The 24,537-nt window shown below is 42.4% G+C and overlaps 1 protein-coding gene across 1 annotated transcript in view; it reads right to left on the bottom strand.

The window, feature by feature from the left end:
• Nucleotides 1-24,537, bottom strand: part of LAMC1 (laminin subunit gamma 1) — a 124,796-nt gene that overhangs the window by 24,838 nt on the left and 75,421 nt on the right. The window contains exons 2-13 of the mRNA XM_077763241.1: nt 19,738-20,042; nt 14,869-14,999; nt 12,896-13,062; nt 9,888-10,076; nt 9,006-9,123; nt 7,466-7,564; nt 7,235-7,371; nt 6,529-6,651; nt 6,194-6,383; nt 5,713-5,825; nt 3,390-3,611; nt 3,073-3,261 (exon numbers count right to left, since the gene is read on the bottom strand). Of these exons, the coding sequence (XP_077619367.1) occupies nt 3,073-3,261; nt 3,390-3,611; nt 5,713-5,825; nt 6,194-6,383; nt 6,529-6,651; nt 7,235-7,371; nt 7,466-7,564; nt 9,006-9,123; nt 9,888-10,076; nt 12,896-13,062; nt 14,869-14,999; nt 19,738-20,042 (1,983 nt within the window). The remainder of the gene's footprint in view (nt 1-3,072; nt 3,262-3,389; nt 3,612-5,712; nt 5,826-6,193; nt 6,384-6,528; nt 6,652-7,234; nt 7,372-7,465; nt 7,565-9,005; nt 9,124-9,887; nt 10,077-12,895; nt 13,063-14,868; nt 15,000-19,737; nt 20,043-24,537) is intronic.

The raw sequence follows: 24,537 nt of genomic DNA, 5'->3' as shown, positions 1-24,537 counted from the left end.
CGGGGCTGAAGAAGCAGACTTTTTCAGTAGGCATAGATGGGCTTTTGAAGCCTGAAGGATGAGACTCATTCACCTGAGGGGAGACTACAGATTGAGTTGACAAGGAAGCCTTAGGCTGAGAACTAGAAGCGATCAACGGAGAATCCAGAGGAGAGGGAGAGCAGGAAACCCAAGAGCGGGCAGTGTCACTGAAGGCGAGAGGGGAAATGTCGGGGGGCAGAGTGAGCAGTCAACTGAGTGCAGTGTTGCTGAGACCAGGTCAGAAGAAGACTGAAAACTGACCCCTGCATTTGGCAAACAGAGACCACTGATGAGCTGAACAGAAACTAGTTGGGGGCGGGGCAGGAGGGGAAGGAATGGGATGCTAAGAGGGAACAGGAAGCTGTGGGCCCTTCTTGTCTCTGATATAAATAGTTACCAGACCCTCACCCAAGAGCCTTCTCCAGACCAGGATGTGGATAGCACTTCAATTTTGCTTTTTCATCAGATAATTTGGCTATTCTAGATATGATCTATATTTAAAATGCCTTGAAACTGGTTTTGAATAGAAAAATTTTAAAAATGACCTAAAACAGAGGTGCGTGGTAGCCCATGGGAAGCTTTCACTCCAAAATCTCTCCCAACAACGTGACAGCTAACACATTCCCTTTTGTCACAGAGTCCAGGATGTAGGTTCAAGTACCGGATGGATTACTTACATGGCTCTGGGCAAGAGCCTACTTTTTTTGGCCTTAGTTTTCCTTATCATCCCATCCCCACCCTGGGGGAGGTGTTGTTCCTTCGCCTCTAGACCTCTTACTGTGTGCGCTCCTTTATCTGAACTAACTACACTGTCTAAAAATCATGTGTTTCCCTCCACACTTTTAGCTGCTGAAGAGCAGGGACCATCTCTAATTCACCTTTGCATTTTCATTCCCAAAGCCAGGTACTCCAATAAGTGTGTTGAAAAAAGAATATTATTATTAATTTACCCCAGAAGATCACTGTAAAGATCAAACATGAAGAAGATCTCAGGGACTATCAGTAGTTATTTCTATTCTTCAGTAGTCTTCTAAATGAGGGACCCCTTACTCTGCATCTGCAATGTCGATTCATCATCCAAAAGATACTTGCATTCATTCAATAAACATACACGTCAAATGCTATTCTAGGTGTCAAGGATACAAAAGTGACAAAAGACCGACAAAAGTCCCTGCTCTCTTGGAGCTTAAGCTGGGATGAAGGAGAGGAAAGATAGACAACAAACAAATGAATAAACAGAAAAACATCAAGTGGTTAAAAAGTACTATGAAAAAAAGTAAAGCAGCAAATAGGACCAACAGCGATGGCATTACTTTTTCACAGAGTCCACGCTGTTTTCCACATGGACTTCTACACCTCAGTTAACATTCTCAGGAAGTGCTACTGCTCATCCCCTTCGCGCCAGGTGATAACTAACAAACGTATTTCACAAGTCTTGTGTGAGAGGCATCTAGTTACAGACTAACGGCTTTACAACATTTTGCAAGATCTCCTATATTACACTCCATCTCTCCATTATGTATCCCAGGTCGTCTCAGTGCACCATTTGTATTATTCAGCACTGCCATGAATGAACGCCCCCAAATGCTTAACTTGCAGTCTACCTAATGGAACAACAGAATGAGCAAAGGCATCTCTCATCAAAACGTTTTATCAGGTACATCTAAGAATAGATCCTAAGCAAGTGGGATGCTTGATCTATGCTGTGGCAGCAGAGTAAAGGGCCCTAAAAACCTGAGGTAGTAGTGCAGGGAGGATTCACGAGGAAAGCCTTCCTAGGGAAGTGATGTTTCAACCCAACTCCATGGAAAAGATTGGAGTTGGCCAAGAAAAGTGAGGTCTGAGTGGAATAAAGTGGAGTAAAGCATTCTCAAAACAGACCATCGTGTATGGCAGGCTATGGATTACAAGAAGCCCGGAATGGCTGGAGCAGGGGCAGCGAAGGCAAGAGTGGGTAGTGGGGGATGAGATCAGGTCAGAGAAATGCAGCGGTGAGCCTCTGCTGGGCCACTGTTTCAGAGCATATATATATATATACACACAAAAAAGGCTAAAGAACCTGAAAGTCAATAGTAGTTTCTACTCCTTCTTTTCTCAACTACCTTAAGCAAACGATTGAATGTCTTTGTGTTGCAATGCCCTCGTGCTTAGTGTGGGGTCAGTGGAGCAGGGAAAGGAGGATGGGGGTTCTGATGTTTCCCAATGATTAAAGCATGTTTTGATGAAGTACAAGAGACACAAATCATTAGGTCAGTGTTTTTTATGTTTTACTTATTTCCCTGCTCCGCAGCAATATCTTTTGAACAAAAAGGCCTTAATTGTATCTGATGCCTGCTCAGACCCTCTCTGTTACATGGGGGCTGAAATCAATGGAAAAAGAGGAATGGTCGGCAGTGAGATTTGGTGTCCTGAGTCATCGCGGCAGTTCCTTGAGTAGCTAAGAAAGACCTAGTTTTACATTCTTATCAAAAAGAAAGAAATTCAGAGAGTGGAAACAGAGGTCTATCCAAAGCTATACAAATATTTTTTCCCAACTAAATGTGATGGGCAATGAAGCACAGAAAGGACTTTTAAAGACAGAAAGAATTGAAAGAATTTAAGAAATACCACCTTGTATCTAGAATCTCAGGACAGCCCCACCAAGTATAAAGCAAGTTTTGGTTCTCATGTGGGGGAGTGCATTGTAGCGGTCATGAGCTCTTCCAGTGACTAGCCATGCAGCTGGGACATGCAGCTGAATGTCTCTGCACCTCAGCTTTCTTAGCTGTAGCATGGGGGTAAAAAAACCTCATGGGGTTGTGAGGATTAATGAGGCAGAATGTGTAAAGTGCTCTGAGAACTATGTGGCCATAAATGTGTTGGCTGTTATTTATATCTGATACACATTCTATAAGCTGTTAATACATCTTTTTCCTATAAAACCTTTGCCTACCCAGAAAACCACAATCACTGAACCAAAGAAACAGACAGAAGTCCACAAACCCCCAGAGCTCTTCTTCCCAAGCGATTTTTGAGCTGGAACATGGAGAGCCAGTGGAAAAGCGGACTCACCGGTGGTGCCAGTGGGACAGTTGGTGCACACCACCTCCTGACTCTTAGGGACAACAGCACAGCTCGAGCCCCCAGGACACGGACAGGGCTGGCAATCGGAGGAGGTCCCCGCGGTCGAATCTCCATAGTAGCCGTCGCTGCACTTCTCGCAGTGGGCTCCAGCTGTGTTGTCTCTGCAGTCACAAACACCTGCGTGGAGAGGGGGGATGAGGAAACAGGCGGTGACAGGTGGGGGGCAAACACACAAGACCGTGAGCACTTCCCACCCATCCGCTAGAGGATGGAGGGCTAGCAGCTACCAAAGACCATCTGCTCACCTGTCTCAGGGTCACATGTCTCACTGTGTCCATTGCAGGTACAAAGCACACACGGGCTGTATGGCCCGAGACTCGGAGTCTCTCTTCTGTAACCCGGGAGGCACATCTCACAAAACTGCCCTCCGTATCCCACAGGACAGGTGCAGGATTCCACCCACGTTGCGGGCACCCCAGGCCCAGGGCGGGCACTTGTCAGGGAGACATCATCCAAATAGCCAGCACCTGCGTATGGTGTGGGCAGGGGAGTCACTGAATTGGCTTCTGTTTTCCAAAAGCTTACAGAAAGGTAATAAAGCTACAGAGTAATCAGACACAAAATTCCAGAGACAGTAACTATTAGTTACCTCATCTTTTGGAGGAGATAACTAGAAAATAGCTCCAGGTACCCCACGAGTGTTATAAATGCTAAGTGTCTGGAAACTTTTAAACACACACACACACACACACACACACACAACCAGATTTGTTGGATTCTACAGTTCTCTCAATCATCAATGTGAAAAAGGAAATGCACTGGGAAATATTCTGGGGCAAGAAAAGATTGGAGCAAGAATGCAGGGGACAAGAAGAGTTAAGCCCAAAGCCGTTAAGCAGGGTTTTTGTTCTTCTGCCACAAAAGCAGGCACTGACTGTAGAGTTCAGGAATAAAAGAGCAAGGAAAGCACGTGCCGACAGGTACCATTCAATTATGCTTTGTGGCCTGCATAAATAGGAACAATTGGTATACAAGTTTTAACATTCAGGGCTACTTTGGCAAATATGCAGTTATTCCCAAGCAATTATGCCATATATCCCAATGCTTCCCCGTTTCCAGAAGAAAATAAAAAGAGGGAGCCTTATATTGGCTTAGACCAAAGGTTCATCCAACCCAATAGCACACAGGATAGCCTCAGCAGGAATATCCTATGAAGTGGCAGTCTCTTATTTCATCATATTTCCCTTTAATTTCCATTCCGCTCCTGTCTCTTACAGCCTTTGGTTTCAAGTTTATTTCCCTAGGTTATGAAATATCACTTGCTGTTTATAGAATTCTTAGAACCTGACAACCCGAGGCTAAAGAACATCTCTTCTATTACTACTTTGAACTTAGTTACTTTTAATATATTTATGGGGTTTTGTTAACAGTTAGATCATGAGATAGACCCACTGGTTAATGTGCTTCCAATTCTAAAAAGTACTCTTCCTCTAATCTTGTCCCTTCTCTTGAATTATAATCCATCTCTTTTCCTTCCTTTACAGCCAGGCCTCTTAAAAGAGTAAGCTTTATTTTACTCTTCACCTTCAAATTACTTGTCAAAGCATAGTATATAACTTCAGTTTCAACCTTTTTAAAAAAAAAATCACCAACAATTCTTTAGTCACCCAATCCAAAATCCAATAGAGCCATTTTTATAAGACCATTAGTTGTTTCTACTTCTCGAGAAATTCTTTTTTCTCCCTTGAGTCTCATGGTATGGTCCTTAGATAACTATGTTTCTGGGTTGTACTTTTTCTCTATTTTTGGTCTCATTTTCGAGTTCAAAAATTATTGCCTATATGCGGTCAAACTTTCAATTCCAGATCTCTAGTCCTAACTTATTCCTAAGCCTCAGACCCATATTTCTGACCATTTATAAGACATTTTCATCTGGATATTCATGTAGGCATCTAAAAACCAATGCATCCAAGCTGCTGATGCCACTTACATGCCACACCACCACTCTGACTCCACCCAAACAGCTTTAGTGTTCTACAGAGAAAGGTCCTCGTTAAAAAAAATTATAGGAAAAAAATTTAAAGGCATACTAATAAATAAAGATGAAGCAATGTGAGTTGGTAGAATTACACTCAAGATTCTTAGAACATAGGGGCGCCTAGGTGGCTCAGTTGGTTAAACATCCAACTTCGGCTCAGGTCATGATCTTGTGGTTTGTGGGTTCAAGCCCTGCATCAGGCTCTGTGCTGATAGTTCAGAGCCTGGGGCCTGTTTCAGATTCTGTCTTCCTCTCTCTCTGCCCTTTCCCCCTCTTGTGCTCTGTCTCNAAAAAAAAAAATTATAAAAAACATTTAAAAAAGATTCTTAGAATATATTTAGATATAAAGTAACCTCATTAGGCTTTTTCATTATGGAACAATGTCATTTATTAGTTTTAGCAAATTTTCTCCAGGTCCCTGAATGTGGTTAAACAAATGCATTATTTTTATATGTACAATGAGATAGTTTATACCACTTCTTTAGGATCAGGTTTTATAGTATCAGGGCTTTAGAAATAAACTTTCACATTATTGTGGATCTTTTCACCTAACCATCTTCTTAATTTTCTTAAATTATATCATAACTTACTTCTCTCACTATATGTCCCACGGATCTTGATGGAGGTCAAATTGTTTAGGAGCTTCTGAAATTCAAAAGGGGTAAGAGGAGGCCTCCAAGGATAATCTGTTGCTTCATGGAGCCTAGAGAGAAAGAGAGGTCTACATTACCCTCTGTAATACTCTGGTTTCTCTTCAGATCGTATAAATCTTTCGCCTTTTACATTACCCTCTGTAGGGAAAATTCTGGGTACTGAGAAAGCACTTCTCATTCATTTAAGCCACCAACAATGCAATGCTCTGACAATCTAACCAAGTCAGAAATGGGTCTGTTGGTTTGATACTACAACTGGAAAGGGTACAGGTACATAAAGGGAAGGCTTCCTTTTCCGAAATCACCTTTATAACCCAGATGTTCTTCTTCAACATACACCTTGAGGCCAGTAAGACTGGTAAAGAAACTACTTTTAGAATTCTGGTCAAGTCAGATTTTCCAAAGAAGACTGTCTTACCTGAAGACGTATTTCACGGTGGTCTCACTTGGATAGGAATTGCCCTGAGCGATCAAGGGCACAGATACTCTCAGGCCAGCTCCTTCAAGCACCAGGTCTTCCGCAGACAGGCGAGTGTCTCGTCTGTCCACTCGAAAGGAGAAGGTGAGGTTCTGACCATAACTCAGCACCTGCTTGCCCAGGAACTTCGCTGGAGAGTAGACACAGTGGTGTGCGAGAATGTAACATGAGAGCAAACAGGGACACACAAAGCAGACACAGTGGGGTGCGAGAATGTAGCAATGAGAGCAAACAGGGACACACATCGCGCCAGACTGCTTCTCTGTCTTACTTACCAGGAGCAATGAAGTACCTAGGAAAGTAGCTATCTGAGATGACAGCGATGTCCTGCCTCTCTGAGGACCACTCGAGTGATGCTTCAGAGCCGTCCCTTTGTTCTACACGCCATCCATCCTCATCTGCAAGCACAGGATGAGAACATAAGTGCCACCACACTATAAACACCCTGAATTCAGGTTATCTATAGACCACAAAATATATAGAAAGTCAGCAATAAACATTTTTGAATACATGGTTCCTACAACAGTACCTGTGTATGCTATACCTCTAAAGTTATATTTTGATTTCTGTAAATTTATACTATACTACATACTAAAAGCCATATATTTTCATTAAACAGCCAAACAAAAAATAATGTATATTAAAAAATACAATGTTACTACTTAAAAAATCCTCAAAATTATTAATTTTTTAAAACTACTATAAGTCTTGGGGCACGTGGGTGGCTTAGTTGGTTAAGCATCCGACTTTGGCTCAGGTCATGATCTCATGGTTCGTGGGTTCAAGCCCCACGTCAGGGTCTGTACTGACAGCCTGGACCCTGCTTCAGGTTCTGTGTCTCCTTCTCTCTTTGCCCCTCCCCTGCTCGCACTCTGTCTCTCTCCCTCTTTCAAAAATAAACAAACATTTTAAAAGATTTTTAAAAACTACTGTAAGTCTAGTCTCACAATTCTGGGAGACAGAAGGGAAGGTCCAAATTACCGATCTGAAAGGTAGAGGTTATAGAATAAACACTGTAGCCGACAGCATTTGTACAGACAGAAGAATGTCCAAAGCAGAAGCAGGGTGTGCAGCCCTTGGGATTAGAGAATTCCAGATTAAAAAATCCAGGTTTGCACCTGAAAAACATAAATGTATAATCAGGAATTTTTTTTTGTGCTTGAAATATGATATCAGAAAAAACACAATATAGCTAGAGAAATACGGAGTTACCTCTCACAATTGAAGCCTTCAACATTGTCTTTGCAAACACATCTTCCTGTTTCAACATTACATTCATCTATGCTGCCAGAAGGATTACAAGAGCATGGCCTATTGGATGGAAAAAGGAGTAAAACAATGAGAGAAATGAGAAAGAAATTCTACTTTTAAAGTCACCTTTTGGTTTTATATGATAATACATTTTATTTTTTTAAAGAAAAAATAAAAATATATAATATAAATTTATTATATAAAAAATATAAAATTTTTTATAAAATAAAAAAGTGAAAGATGTTTTAAAATCAGTTTTATTTATGGATTTAGTTTTAATTAAGGACACCTATCACATTTTGATACTAAAAACTCTCCTTAAAAATAATATAAAAACAGAGAAGGAGACAAACCATAAAGAGACTCTATCAATACAGAGAACAAACTGAGGGTTGCTGGTGGGGTGCTGGGTGGTGGGATGGGCTAAGTGGGTGGCGGGCATTAAGGAGGGCACTTGTTGGGATGAGCACTGGGTGTTAAATGTAAGTGATGAATCACTAAATTCTATTCCTGAGATCATTGTTACACTATGTGTTAACTAACTTGAGTTTAAATTAAAAAAAAATTGTTCAGCGGTCTACGAAGACAGACCATCCAATCCTCTTTATCTTTACTTTTTATAGTATAAACTGTCCATTTGTTCTTACATGCTAATAGAATAGTATTCAAGCACACTTTCCAGTATCATTTTGTGATTCGCTATTGCTTAGGCAAGGAAAAAGAGATACGAGAAAATTACATTGCTTTTATGGTGGCTTAGATGCCTGTCTTCTAACAGAGTTTAGTGTAAAATGTAATTGGAACGGAATCATGGTCTTTCTTCCTTTCCAAGAAACTCTTGTTTACAAATCTTTACTTAGGTACCAACAGAGACCAAATTGCAGCTTTCCTTTCCATTTCCTTATATTTCCTGTGTTCACCTAACCTTTCAACAATGCATTTGATTTCAACAGAGCATCTAATTATTGCACCATATGAAAAGAGTTGGGGGAAACAAATGGCATAGTGCAAAAGTTGTGATTTATGGTGGTAAGTCATCCAGAAGAACATGGAAAGAATGTTCAATTTATTTTAAATATCTTTAAAAACACAACAACTCTGCTTAGGGGCACCTGGGTGGCCCAGCTGGTTAAGCGTCCAGCTCTTGATTTAGGTTCAGGGCATGATCTCATGGTTTGTGAATTCAAGCCCTGAGCTGGGCTCTGTGCTGATAGTGTGAAGCCTGCTTGGGATTCTCTGTCCTTCTCTCTCTGCCCCTCTCCTGCTCGCCTGTGTTCTCCCTCTAGCTCTCAAAATAAATGAACTTAAAAAAATTTTTTTTAATTAAAACTCTGCTTAATCTCTGTTACAAACCAATTCTGGATTATTATGACAGCTAGAAGTTTTGAATCCTCTTGACGATTATTATAAGGAAAAATGTCTACACAGGCCATAGGATCTCTTGTTCTGAAAAGACTACATTTAGGTTCTGCCCCCTCTTCCTGGTTCTGAAAAGTCTTACCTGCATCCTGCCTCAGTGAGAGAATGGAAGCCGGGCTGGCAACGGTCACACTTATCCCCCATCACCCCCGGCTTACAGCTGCACCTGCCGTAGCCATCACACTGTGTGCTGAGAGAACCTAAAAGTTAAAGAGCTTATCAACAACCACGGATGGACGTAAAATTAAGGTGTCAAATCAAAAAAGCAATGGCAACTAAAAACACTGCCTGAAACCCAATATGTGATCTCTAGATGGTTACAGAGGGATTAAAGATCAAATTTTAAATCCTCATTGTCTCAAAATTATATCCTTTTAAACCATAACATTTTAACTTTCCAGACACACACCTTGCTTATCAACGTTGAAAAGCAAGGCACTCTGCACTGAACGGTAAACTATACTCAAAGCCAGTCGCTTCTCTGTGGGCAAGCACAGGGTCCTTAAGGCCCACGTCAAGAACTTAAGTATATACAGGCACAACAAAATAAAGGTCAACTCTTGAAAGAGGAGAACAGACTAAGAGCACTCTACGTTTCTGAACACACACCAGCATACTGAGAAAGTTCAGCCCTCTAAGGACTGTAAACTAAACAAAATCATTAACATGGAAGAACTCACGAAGCAGCTAACCTTTTACAGTCAAAGTTCAAATTGGTTTCTAGGATCATGTTACTAATTATTTACAAAACCATTACTCAGGCCAACCTCACGCTTTTATACACACCAGAAAAATCATTTGAAAGTTTAACTTGGTTAAACAGAGTGGAGGTGGGAGGTACAATAATGTACATACTTCCATACATAACCTGTGCAGATGCTGAGGAAACAAAGCTTTATTTTTTGGCGAGATAGGGAGCTGTCTTTCAATCCATCAGGCTGAAGCTGACTCGCCTGTCACTTACCCACAGGACTACAGTGACACGGAGAGCAGGCTTCATTGTTCCCAAGGCGGAAGAAATTTTCCCGGCACCTCTCACATTTGGCACCATCTGTGTTGCCTTGGCAGTTGGTACAATGGCCACCATGGCCGGTGGACCGGTATAGTTCAGGGTCAAAGTAGCATTCTTGTGATCGGCCATTGCAGTCACAGGCTGTTGGCCAAAACATACAAGTTAGGTCAGATCCATGTTCTTTTGCCAAACAGCATTTTAAAGTCTCTAAGAAAACCAAACCATTATTTCCCATAACCTCTAACGCCCAATGGATGGTAGAATAAGACCATCCACTTAATACGTAGTTCATTTAGAAACAAAGCAGTACTTCAATAAAGAGTTTAGGTGGCCATGTTAGCAGTTTACTAAGAAATAGTCTTATCAAAAACAATGCCATTGGGGTGCCTGGGTGGCTCTGTTAGTTAAGCTCCTGACTCCTGATTTTGGCTCAGGTCATGATCCCAGGGTCATGAGATCGAGCTCTCTGTCAGGCTCCATACTGAGTGTGGAGCCTGCTTAAGATTCTCGCTCTCCCCCTCTATCGCTCATGCTCTCACTCTCCTTCTCTCAATGAAATAAAATAAAATTTCTTCTTAAGCAAAACAAAAACCCCACAATGCTACCATAAAATACAATGAATTCCTGTACTTAGACTCTAATTGTTTATATGCATGTAAAAGCCAAGTTAAATTCTAATTTTTCTGAATCTTTCTCCTTCATTCAATACCAGCTCCCAAAAAAGGTGCCAATTTATATTTTACCTCAACTTTTCAGGCCTAAGATGATTCAAATACATTAAGACACTAATTTTCAAAGTGCCAGACTACTTGCATAGCCAGACTGGGGGAACCTGAGACACGTGGGGTAAGATAAGTATCCCTGTGATGGAGGCAGGACTGAAGGAACACCCAGCGTCACTGGACACAGCCGTCCTCTGGGGAGCCACGATGTCAATTATGTTCCCCTACACAACTACATGTTAAGAATACGTATATGTACTCACAGGAATTCTTTATTATATTTCTATTAAGCTTTATTTATTTATTTTTTTAGAATTATTGATTCCACACAAAGTACAGGCAGTATCTTGAGTACTAAATAAGGTTTTATTTTATTTCAGATAAAGTTGTTTTAAAAAAATGTTTGAATGTATATATTTCCTTTTTTTCACTTCCCCTTCTTTATAATCAGGGTTTTAAAATAGGATTATGCTTTAAAACTTTTTAGAAATTTGAATCACTGGTGCCAAAAATTAGAGTTGTATTAAGTAACATGTAGAGTGCCCTTTCTCTTCTTTGTCTGCTATTTCTCTTCCCTCAAGCCTCTCTAGATTATCCCACACATCCCACCCCAGCCAAACTCGGTCCATCCCCAGCTAAATGGCTTGGTGCTCTGGGACTGTGGAGCAGAAGCAGGACTTGACTACACTGTCCTGGCCCACGGGGAAAGCAGGTGCTGAGTCTCCATCAGCAGCAGCTGGTGAAAAGGCAAACCACCAGTTTCCTAGCGGTAAACTGGCAATATGCTGTTTGTTCTTCTCATAAGGTTCCTGGATGGACTCAAAATGTGACCCTATCACTGAACAGAATCCTTGTCAAATACATGTGTACATTTATTTACATGTCACATCTTAGGGGCATGTCATTCTTTCTGTTAAGACCTTTATCCTGCAGCTTCTAACACTAGCTATTACAGTTCAGTAAAAGAATAGAAGGTCAAGCAAGTTTGTAGGAATTCTAGAGGAAGCTGCACAATTTATCTTCAAATCTGGGAACTGCTGAGGAAAAGGGAAGACAAGAAACTCTGATCTATGGGCCTCTGGTTGGCTCAGTCAGTTAACCATCTGACTTTGGCTCGGGGCATGATCTCAAGGTTCTGAGTTTGAGCCCCATGTTGGGCTCTGTGCTGACAGCTCAGCCTGGAGCCTACTTCAGATTCTGTGTCTTCCCCTCTCTCTGCCCCTCCCCTGCTCGCTCTCTCTCTCGCTCTCTCTCTCTCTCACACACAAACACACACACACACACACACTCTCTCTCTCTCTCTCTCTGAAATGAACGTTAAATATATACGTATATATTTATATGTATATAAAATCTGCTCTAGGCAATAGACATAGTCATGAGTCAAGATATTGGTCATTTCTCAAGGTTTCTGCCAACAATTCCAGTGAGTGTGGAGTGTCTTCTTTCTTATTCCTTCATCAAAAGTAGATGATAAATATTTATAAGGCCATAAAAAATTATAGCTGCTTTAAAAGTTTCTTATTTTTAAGTCCTTGGCAAATCACAATCACACAGTTTCATGGTTCCTTTCTCCTGAGACATCTTTCTCTATTTGTTGAGAATAAACCAAGCTATTATGAAGGGATAAACAATGTATACTCTTTTTCATTTTACCTTTTTCTAGAAATACTAGAATCTACTCTTCTTCCCAAAGTCACCCACATCTGCATGGGAGGAGTAGGAAAATTCTCCCAAATGTGCTCTTTAGTGAAATAAAGGAAAAATATTTTGGGAAAATCATCTTTTGAATGGGAGTCTTAGTCTAGAAATCAACGTACCCGATACATATTTATCAATGATCCTGATTGCTTGAGTAAATGACCATTAGCAGGAAAATATTTTAAATGTGCAGCAAAGAAAAAGACTAGAGAAACCAAATTTTAAAGGAGGCTACACTTGCCCAGTATTTGGATCTACGCAAAGTCCCAAACCTTGGAGACACTGCCCACACCCTGGTGTGTGTGTTCAGGAAGGAAACACAAAACGAGCATACTTTATATTCATAGCCAGTTCTTTATCTAGGATTTTCCTCTGATGTGCATCTAAGTTTACTGTTCTATGCTCTCAAATGATGGAAGAAACACTGCCTCTCAGAGTACTCCTTTCAGCGAGGAACAGAAGGAAGTCACCCATTCCTGCTCCCCACTCTGGAAGCCCTCAAGATAATTTAACAGCTTGAGGCCCAGGGGCACTCACGCAGGCATTCGCTGGCACTCTCGGCGGTTGCCCGTCTCCACGGCCGGTCATTGAAGAAAGGCAGACACTTTTCACAGTCCACTCCGTATGTGTTATGTTTACAATTACACACCAGCTTGCCAAATTCGTTCTTTACACACTCGCTTGCATGTCCGTTACATTTACACCTGGGAAGAGAACAGATACTCAGAAATATGCAACAGCCACAAAGTCCCAGAAATGGATACAGAAAAATGATGTATAGGGAGAACTAAAAGCAACCTCAGAATGTTTTTTAGTTTTACCACTCAAGACTGTAAACTGAGGAACTAAGCAAAATTAAGTAATGATTGAGTTTTTAGGTAGGAATTAAAATTAAAAAAGCAAAAAAAAAAATACCCCATCTGTATGTAACCGGGGATGGGGCATTAACCAGACATAAGAAGACAGTCCCTAACAATTTCTGAGGCCATCTGGAGGATCACTTCCGGAAGTTAACTGCGTGTGTCGAGGAGCGGCCAAGTGCAGAGGTTAAGCAGAGCATGGACTCTGAAGCCAGGATGCATGCTTGAAACCCTGCCCTGGGACTTACCAGTGTAACGTAACCTCTGTGCCTCAGCTATAAAATAGGGATGATGAGAATGTGAATTTCACAGGGTTACTGAGAGGGTCAAGGAGCTGCTTTATTTATGTGGGTAGGCTTGTGCGGGCATATTATAAGTCAATAATTCTGTCAGCTATGATCTGTCCTAATGATTTTCCTGATCTGAAGGTAGTAAGAGACATTCAACTACCCTGTGGAGCTCTGGTAGCTCGATATGCCCTTAGGTTGTTTGGGGCAAGAATCCTGAAGGATCCCTCAGATGCAGGCACAGTCACACATTAAGGACTCACGAGAGTGTCCGTAAGTACTAACACGCACTCTAGAGTCCTGACGTTTTCCTCACTGGCTTCCTTACAGCCAGAAGTAGTTCTATAGCTTCCACTACTACATCCTAACACACTCAAACCTGTCCTGAACATCTACAGTGTGCCAGATAAATCCTCAACTTATACACTCAGTTCTCCTCTTTCTCCCGACTCCTATCCTTCACTAATGCACAAATTTAGATATCCCCCATAACCTAAAATTTTAGATGTCTACAACTTGTCATTTCCCTAAATTAACTCGTCTTCATTTATTTTATTAATATTACCACCAGTCTCCTGATCATTAAAGCTTAACATCATCTTTGACTAAAATCCTGATAATTCTTGCTTCACAATGAAAATCTACCTAAAATGTTCCTTTCCATTCTATTGTGACCACTCTAATGCCAGGTATTTGTCACCTAACACCCAGATCACAGCATCATAACAAGAATATAAATTCTCTCTATGACACTCTACCTTCACCTTGCCTGCAACTAACCTTAACCACTGTTTAGATATCATAGTCCTACTTCAAAAAAGTACACGGTTTTTCAATGATTATAGCCTCCATCAGCTTTTATTCTATCTATGCCACAGATTCACCAAGGAGGCTTTCCTTAAGCCTACTAGGTCTATAATCTCCCACCTCTACGCTTCTGCTCATGACATGCACATTCTCCTGAATCCCACCCACCCATCCTCCTTTCTTTGCCAAATTCTACTCATTCTTCAAGGCGCAGCTTGGTTACCATCTGCTTCTCTAGCCTGAGAGTTCTGTCTCATTCTCTGACACATGGCCTCTTCTTATCTAAAACATGTGTTTAATTTTTTACACACTCATATACTGCCTGCCCTGTTCATTTGTAAGATCCTGGAAGGTTAAGTCCTTTTTAGTAGGTGAATGTCCTATGTTTCCTTGGTGGCTTCAGAGTGCCCGTCACAGAGCTTTGTGCTGAGTTGCCCAGTAAGAATTCAGCAAGTGTGCTGATTTGACACATTTAATTAATATGGTTGTAAGCAAGTTCCTACACTCCTAAACCAAAGCTCCAGTCATTTTCAAAGTTATTTAATAATTTACTTACCTACCACCCACAGCAAAATCAGAGATTGCGTAATAGTAGGACTTGAGAACTTTGGGGTCGTTAAACACTTCATCTCCAAAAGTGTTCAGGCGATTGAGTGTGACTCTGATGTCAGTGGCAGTTACCCATTCCTGGGAGGGGAAAAAAGAAANTTTGGGGGGGGAAAAAAAAAAAAAAAAAAAAAAAAAAAAAAAAGAAAATGGTAAAGAGACTGAAGACGAAGGAAATATATGTGACAAAATTGTCTAAATTTTTGTTAACAGTTAATATATCACGTGACTTATGCCCTCTTCCAGCATTAAATCAGCTATATTGCTCAAGGAGTCCCTTAATTTCCTAATATTTTTCTCCTTCTGGATTCTTCCCTTCTTTTGATCTAAGTTGTTGTGTCACTCAGAGTCCCAAAAAGCAGGAATAATAATCTTTTCTTCACAAGGCTGTTGAGAGGCTTAAATGAAATATACTTTTAAAGGCATAGCATTCAATAGGTATTCTGTACACACCCCTTCTCTCCACCCTGTATCCACGCCCCAAATCCAGCAGAGAAGCCAGCACAGAGCTCGTGGGGCACCACGGTGGTTATCAGACATGCTGGCCATGGTCTCCTCTTGCCGGTTTTGTACCATCATCTCTCTCTCCCTCCATCCCCGGTCCACTACTGACAGACCTGGGAGAGACATCCAGGTACAAAGTAATAAATCATTACACTGGCCAGAACCAATCAGACGCAGTTTTGACTTGACTCTTCCCATAATGTCACTTCTCTGTGAGGCCTTCCCTGGCCACCCAACCAAACATTGCTGCCACTTCAACTCCCTATTTTACTCTCTTGTCTTATTTATTTTTAAGTTACTTATTTTGAGAGAGAGAGAACTCAGGTGGAGGAAGGGCAGAGAGAGAGGAAGAGAAAGAATCCCAAGCAGGCTCTGCGCTGCCAGCACAGAGCCCCCCACAGGCTCGAACTTCCAAACCGTGAGATCATGACCTGAGCTGACATCAAGAGTCATACACCACCCAGGTTCCCCGTTTTATTTATATTGTCTCTTACCACCACCACCAAGATTCTAAGCTTAAGGGAAGGACTTAATCTGCTTTGTTTACTGCAGTCTCCCTGGTGCTTAGCACACAGTAGGTGCTCAAATAACATATGCTGAGCAAATGAACAAATCTGGAAGAACCACGACTTATCAAATTGGAAGGTGTACCATAATAACAGAGGACAAGAATGAAAGTTATGAGCAAATGAACAAATCTGGAAGAACCACGACTTATCAAAGTGGAAGGTGTACCATAATAACAGAGGACAAGAATGAAAGTTAAAGTTTTTCCCTAGGTTTTATGAGCTCTAAGCCCTTATAATAAATGCCTTTTCATTGAGCTAATTTTAGTCAGATGTTTACATCAACAGTAGACTGTTATAATAATGATTCCAATGAATCATGTCTGCCAGTGTCCACACCCTGCATAGTCCCTTTGCACCTTGATTCTAAGCCGGGGCATGTGACTTGCTTTTGCCTAAGGGACATGAGCAAATGTGACACAAACTGAAGTCTGATAAGCACTTGTGCACTGGGACTTACTCTCTTAGAATACTTCTGCCATCACGTGAGGAAGCCTAGTCTAGTCTCCTTGAAGCTTTGGGGCCACAGGGAGAGACAAACCCAGCTCCCAGCAGACCTGCCACTGAGGGAGCCCAGATCAACATGGAATCAGGAGAAATAATACATCATGGTCATTTAGGATCGTTAAGTTTTGGAGCAGCATATGACGTATGACCGCCAAAGATGCCGTTTCCACGGAAAGTCCTATGGTGGAACCGCACGTGGACATCAGCAGTGAGATGTAACAAGCAAGTGCAGGGCGGCAGAGGTGTTTTCAGAGGGCTCCCCGCAAGACTGGGAGGCACGCCCCTGATTAAGGAGCATGGCTTAAACCGTGCCAAACACCTGGCACACAGAGCAACATCGAGGCCTCATAAAAGCTAATCCCCGTGAAGCCTCCAAGTATAATTAGAAAGGAGAAGAGATGATGAGTCCACCGCATCCAAACTTGGAGCTCCAATAACAACTCCCACTCACGGCCACAATGCTAGGAATCTTTTCGTCGTCTGTAATGTAAATAGCTGAGCATATCTCTGTGTTTAATGCTTATTATCTCTCCTTCGAGCTTCATCTTTATCACAGCTCCCCTTGAATAAAAGCTTCTCAAGGGTTGGGTTTGAGTCGTTTTTTTCATAATGTTCATCTTAAAAAGAACAAGCTAGACTTCCTAGGTTGTTTTTTTTTTTTAATTTTTTTTAATGTTTTATTTATTTCTAGGAGAGAGAGAGAGAGACAATGTGAGCAGGGGAAGGTCAGAGAGAGAGGGAGTCACAGACTCCGAAACAGGCTCCAGGCTCTGAGCTGGCAGTCAGCACAGAGCCCAACGTGGGGCTCGAACCCACGAACCGCGAGATCATGACCTAAGCGAAAGTCGGACGCTTAACTGACTAAGCCACCCAGGTGCCCCTAGGCTTTCTAGGTTTTGAATCCCATTTCTGCTACTTAAAACTGTGTAGTTTGGGATAAGTTATTTTACCTGTCCTGATAAATGGTGCCAATGCCTCATCTGTAAAATGAAGATAATAAAACTGTCTACCTGTCCCTAAAAAAGCAGGGGGTGGGGGGGGGCACCTGCATAGCTCAGTCAGTTGAATACCTAACTCTTGATTTTGGCTTAGGTCATGATCTTGTGCAAGAATTCAAGCCCCATGTCAGGCTCTGTGCTGAGTGTAGAGCTTGCCTTGAGATTCTGTCTCTCTCTCCCCCTTCCTCCCCCTCTCCCTCTCCCNCCCCCCATGCACACTCTCTTTCAACAAATAATAAAAATAAAAATAAATGCAATTTAAAAAGTGTCTACCTGTAGAGTTATTATGAGGGTTAAATGAGTACATATGGCTAATATATCTAAAGGGCTCAGAACACTGCTTGGCACATTACAGCAAGTGCTGTAATAAATGTTATTGTTATAAATCAATATATGCTTAGTAATATTCATATATAATGAAACCAGGAAGGGTCTCCTCTCCCATCTGGGAGATCACAGCTTCTGGAGAGAGGCACAGGAACCAATGAGGAGAGAGGGTCATTATCAGCTAAAGTCACATCAGCTAACCCTCCTGGCAACTGGTTATGAAAACCAGAGCTCTTACATCCAGAGGCACATAATTAATGTTTTTGCATAATGACAGCAACTGACCAGATCGATTACAGATGCCCACAGCATGTTCACTACATTCAGTTTCATGAGTTCCTATGGCATAAAGAGTAGCAAACATCAGGGGTGGCTGACTGGCTCAGTCAGTAGAGCATGTAACTCTTGATCTCAGGATCGTGAGTTTGAGCCCCACATTGGGAGTAGAATTTACTTTAAAAAAAAAAAAAAAGAGTAGCCAACATCAGAATTCCTACAGCTGAGGGAACCACTTGAAGACAGGCTGACAAGGCGTATGGTTAGCACAGGGGCCAGAAAACCACAGTCACGTGAGGTCACTGCTTTTTCCTGCTGACTGTACTACTACCTCTGCAGAACAGTAACATACAATCATCTGGACAGTAGACACTACGCTAGCAAATGTTTGCTAGTTGATCAGCTTTAAAAGTTCATAGATCACATCTCCCCTAGACATTCAGTCTTCTGTTTTCTCATCTATCAAAAGCAGTTGTTCTTCCTATTTATTCTGAATACATCTTATTCCCATTTATTTTGAATATGTTACTGAAAGACCTTTGCAAACATCCTTACTGCTCACCATAACCTCAGAGTTTACCATGATCAAGATTTCCAATCTCCCAGCAAACTACAGAAATATAATGGAAGGGAAGAGCTGGACCCACAGAAAAATAAACAGACTCTCATCATTTGCTACCATGCAAAACCATACAACCAATTTAGAAACTCTTTGAATATAATAAAGTTCAAAGAGAAAGCGTGAGAAGACACAAAAGCATGAAGCTCAGAAGAATGAGTGGACTCCCTACTTAGAAATCACAACAGCTTTTCATAAAATGTACACAACATTTGCAAACCCACATCCAGTCTTTCTGGTCTCAGTCAGTTAATCCAGGCTGTCCCCATTTTGATGTTAACCTCTGCCACATGACAGAAGCATCTCCAATTCTGTGTTACAGAAAGATTCCAAATTATGGTGTATAAGGAATATGTACACAGAATTCATGAGGAAAAAAGAGCTTTAATTCTTTCTGTGCTTAAATGGGGGAAAGTTTCTATCTTGACACTCAGGCACTATAGCAAGTGTACCTAAATTTATATCTTGTCACGAACACCAGTGCTTTTAGGTGATGAGAAGTTTTTATGACTGACGACAGAGCCAGACTGACCCAGTCCAAATTTCCTTGCACAATAATGAAGGAAGACGGCATTCTCACAGATCTTGCTTCAATTGTTCCCCCTTGTGAATACTAAAAAATACTTTTTGTCAAATCAGAGAAGAGATAAGAAAAGATGCAAAAATAACCAGTAGACTCATACACTCTCTTCAAAAGGTCAGAAGCAAAATGTTTCCACCGTGAGTAAAGAGCTAAGTTAAAACTTGGCTTTCAAGAAAATTTCTAAAAGTTGTAGCCCAGAATACACTGGCATGTGCGCAGGGACATAAGAACATCAACTGGGTAGCTGGAACAAAACGGCTCTCCTTCCCATCCTCAGCATCTCCAGGAGAGCAGGATAAGACCCACCTGTCCGTTCTGCTGGGGTAGATTCCACCCTGACCCCTTACCTCTGAAGTGGGACCACACAGTCCATCCTCCTGCATCCCGTACATACAAGGAACAACTAACTGAGGGCAAAGCCAACTTCTGGATGCATTACCTGCAGCACTGGGCTATTGTCAAAGTTGTAGGCACTTGGCCTTCCTTCTAGGGTTGAAAAGGCCACATTGCCCCCAGTTAGAGGGGAAATGTCACTGAATTCATCTGTGCACAAGGCTTGCTGCTCATCTCCTCCTGTCCTGATGAAGCCACGGTTTGCCTTTGAGTAGGTGTTCTCACAGGAGCCGCTGTAGTACTGGTAAGGGACCCAGGGCCCGTCTTCCCGCGTGCGCTTGTAAATGGCGAAGCTCTCTGGGCGGCTAGTGTGGAACTTGAGTCGCACGTATGTGATGTCAAAAGCCTTTCCTGTGAGACAGACACAAAGTTCATAAGTCATGTAGGAAGCAAAGAAATTCCCTCTATTCCCAGTTTGTTTTGGAACTTGAAGAAGAGAGGATACAAATTGCCCTGTACACTGTGGATGAAGATGGTTCCAGAACACAGGACACACTGGCTGTGTCCAACAGGTGATTCCAAACCTGGAAATAGCAGGCCCTTTCCCTGAGAAAGGACAAGTTATAGTTGGGTTTATAAGCTGGCAAATAAAAGCTTGTTTAGGACATGCATTGTTGAAATTCTGTTTGCCATGAAAAATGGTAGCGCTGTACTTCTACTATCAAACAAAAGGAAAATTGAATGAAAAAGTACATTTATTCTTAATGCTGGTGGTTCACCATAAGCAATTTAATTAAAAAACAGAAAGTCTGCTGACTTTCTAGATTGGTATTCTGGAAACTTTCAAGGTACTTAAGAACACACTCTATTAACTATAATGTTACTTCTTGATGCAGGAAGACTACCTTCAGCACTATTCTCCTTATCCACCAAGTTAAGAGAAGAATTTGAGAAAGAGAAAAGGACAGGGATTGAGAGGTGGGGCAGGGAGTAGAACAGGAATAAAGAAAAAAAAAATCCCTCTAGCAGCTGAACAAAGAGGGAAAAAAAGGGAGAGAGAGAGAAAAGGAGAAAGGGGGTTTAAAGTTGACTGAATATGTTCCAAGGAGAATATACAAGATCTGAGCACTTGAGCAGGGAAGGAGAGCAACCGCTGGGCTGCTGTCTTTCTGGAGGAAGAGCCGAGGTCAGACAGCTCCCTTGGCAGCCAGGGTGTGGTCTGATGGCTGGGACTCCTTGGCTGCCAGCCAGCCTGCCTTCAGGTGGGTCAAAAAGACAATGGGCAACTGTTTTTAATTTCCTTTCATTCACAAATTGGGTCTTTCTCTGACAGTATTTATCCTCTGCAACCTCCATGCTCTAGTGAAGATTACAGGCTGGCCAACAAGTATTTGTGGGGCATGACTACATGTTCAGTCCTACGTTACACACTCTGGCGGACAGGGTGTGTTACACATAACAGGTCCTTATACTCAAAGAGCGGACAGTCTTTCCTCCCCCCGTGAATTAACTGCACACGAAGAACCCACAGGAAGAACCGTTCTAGGCCTCTCCTACAAAGCTCGCAGAGGAGGAACTCCTGCACCCTCGCAGAAGGGTTGAGGAGAGACTTCTGCCATCCTCTCACCTCCACGTACCTACTCATCCCTGGTGGGGGGAGTGATGGTCCTGTGTGGCCTGGAATCTCCCCAGCTCACTCTCCAGCTGCCTGCCCGGGGCCCCCGCTCCTGTCCTGCACTCCTCCTTGCAGGAGTGCGGCTGCCTCTGTGCCCGGGAGGCCTGCTGTGGCCCTACTACTAGATGCGGGACTAAGTGGGTAAGTTCAACTGGGAGAGGAGGGGTGGGGGAGGGGGAGGAGCAGAAAGCCCACATAACTCATGTGTCCAGGCTCTATTCTTTAATCCAGTATCACCTACAATAAACTAATATGATGAGCCATATCTATTTCTTAGTTAGATCTTATATAGTTCAGACCTTAAAAGACAAGTGTAATTAACTGTCCCCCATATTCATGAAACACACATACAATTTTGAACACAAAGGTGTGTGGCATGATGGAGAGAACACAGGACAGGGCGCGGTGAGCCCTGTGCTCGGGTCCGGGCTCCTTCAATGACTAGCTGTGTGATTTCTGCTCCACCACTTCCTCCTCTGCAACGATGAAGGTGATGACCCCTGAAGCACTCACCTCAAAGGGTTGTTGGAAGGTCCAACTAAGATCTTACATATACTTGGTTAATTGTAAAACTATACAAATATAAGGCATTATTATAATAGAGTTTAGGAGAAAATTCTGGAATTAGGATCCTGAATATGTTCACATCTAAAGGTCTGACTGGACCAGGGACTACCTCGTCCAGTTGCCAAAGAATATTACACAAACCTGGATCTCCCACCTCAGGTGCAGTACAACATTCTGCCTGGACACAGGTTATGAAAATACAGTTTACAACCGTCTTGTTAAAAAAATGAAAATGTAACCTCTATATCTTTACTGTATCAAAAATGTTAAGGTGTATTCCCTGTGAATAAGGGCGTGGATTTATAATATAGTATCTCTAGCATTCCAGAGCTGATCTAAGACATTCCAGAGTGGTAGAACAATTGTACTCTCTTTAGGACAGGTGGTCTGGGATGTTCAAAGGCCCACTGGCTAACCTGTGGATTACAGATTACCCTTGCTTTCCTACTCTCTCTGTCTCCATTTCTGACATCTCATTGTTCTTTAAACAACCCAACCTGCAGGAGGCTGGATCAAAGGAAAGAAGATAAAATGGAACAGGGTATATTGTGTTCCAGACTAAAATCTGCATCACAGAGCCACTCTCTGAAAGACGTGGGCTTCTGGGGTCACTCTCACTGCTGCCACAGACACAGCACTGGGCAGCAGAACGTGAGCAAGCAACTTTGCTAGCATTAGACATTGAAGCAAACTGGTTTGCTGGTGCTGGCCGCACTCACTGAGTCTTGTTTTCAGAGCTGCCTTTTCCATTCTAACCTACGGCCACAACTGAAGAGGAAAAGGGCTCTGTGGCAATCTGTAAAGGAGGCTATATGTGCCACATGACAAGAAGGCTATGTGCACTGCCCTCAGAGTTAGAGTCAGTCCAGAGGTGGAGGAAGACCACTGCAATTCCATGTGATAGGTGCTTTGACAGGGCAAGTGCATAAAGTTCTGGGAGCACGGAGGAAAGTGACCTAACCTGGACTTGTACAATCAAAAAACATTTTCTAAAGGAAGTAACATCGACATCCAGGACCTGAGGAATGCAGAGGAATTACCTAAGCAAACAGAGATCAGTGGTTGCGCTAAATGAAACAGCATGTATGAAAGCCCAGAGAACACAGAGGAGTGATCACCGAGAATCAGAGTTGTGTAACACAGAGAGAGCTGGAGAGAGTGGCGGGAGATGGGCTCACCAGGAAGGAGACGAGGCCAGGCCTGAGGCCGTGTTAAAGAGCAACTTCAACCTAAGGGCAATGGTGAGCTGCTGAAGGATTTACACCAGGAAATACATGATCAGATTTGACTTTTAGAAAGACTACTCTGGCCACTGGGTAGAGATTAGGTTGGAAGGGACAGGACTAAAATTACGGAGAATAGTTAAGAAGATGTGGCAATAATCCTGGAGGGATGACAGTGGCTGAACTAAAAATAGGGGCAGTTGGAACGGAGAGAAAGGAGTGTATTTTGTGGAGATGTGGGAAGCAGACCTCGGCAGTAACTTGGTAACCAGTGGACGGTAAGGGGGAGTGGGAGCCACCTCTGAAAGCCTCCTCTACTTTTACTCTATTGACATGTTGTTTCACTGTCAAAGCTTCTTTTCCAGAAATAGGTAGAAGGATTAAAAATAACATTCCGTTTTCTAATTTACAAACAAGTAGATGGAGGGCAGAGCCACCCACTGAAATAGAGGACAGAGGAGGTTAAGCAGGACTGGAGGCTGGGGTGGAAGGCAGGATGGGGACATGAGTTCAATTCTGGATGTACTAGTTCTGAGGTGTCTGTGGGTCATTTGAACAAGAGGAGATGTCTACTATGGAGTTGGATGTGAGTGGTCTGAAAGCCCGAGAGAGACGGCTGAGTTAGTTATATAGATTAGCATGTAGATGGACAGGGAAAGTTGTGTATAGTTGAGACCAATGAAGCAAGTGTGCTGAGTGAGAAGAGAGTTGACTTTTGAGATCACTCTCTGGAGCATCAACATTTAAAGCATAGACAGCAGATGGTAGGATTACAGAGGAGGCTGTGAGGCCAGAGAGGAAGGCAAGTAAGAGCACAAATATCATGGAAGCCAAGAAGGTTTGAGGAAGAAAGAATCAATGGTGTTAAAATATGCTAAGAGAGTCATGTAAGACTATGACTGAGATGTCCATTGGCTTCAAGCTACAATGGGTCACTGCTGTACTTCGTGAGAGCAGTCCTGTGGGCAGGGTGGGTGGGCCTGAAGATGAATGGCAGATATGAGGTAGAGAAGAAGACACAATGAGTGTAGTCAATCTGCTATGGCATTTGGCAAAAGCGGGGGGAAGTGGAGAACAAGAAGACAATAGTGGGATGGGATATAGGATCAAGGAAGATTTTTCTTTCCTTTCTGTTTTTTTAGATAGGAGATATGAGGTTGTATTATATGCTGTGGTCGAGTCAGCCAAAAGAGAAAGAGTGAATGTGGAAACAAGGCTGGGAAATAGGAATGGGATTCTGTGCTAGCAAGAGAACTGGCTCTATACAGGAGAAAAGCTGCGCCCTTACCTTACCTTACCTTACCCCCTTGCTATGTGGAAGCAATTGCAAGTGACCGAGAAGGTTTTAAAGAATGGACATTGAAAGAGTTCTGATGACTTTATTTTTTCTGTGCAGTGAAAATCACAGGTAACTGCTAAGGGGTTGAGAGCAAAGCCAGTG

The sequence above is a fragment of the Crocuta crocuta genome, unplaced genomic scaffold (genome assembly GCF_008692635.1).
Source record: "Crocuta crocuta isolate KB4526 unplaced genomic scaffold, BGI_CrCroc_1.0 scaffold3, whole genome shotgun sequence".
Classification (NCBI taxonomy): domain Eukaryota; kingdom Metazoa; phylum Chordata; class Mammalia; order Carnivora; family Hyaenidae; genus Crocuta; species Crocuta crocuta.
Note: the sequence above shows the minus strand (reverse complement) of the source record. Positions and strands in the feature narration are given on the sequence as shown.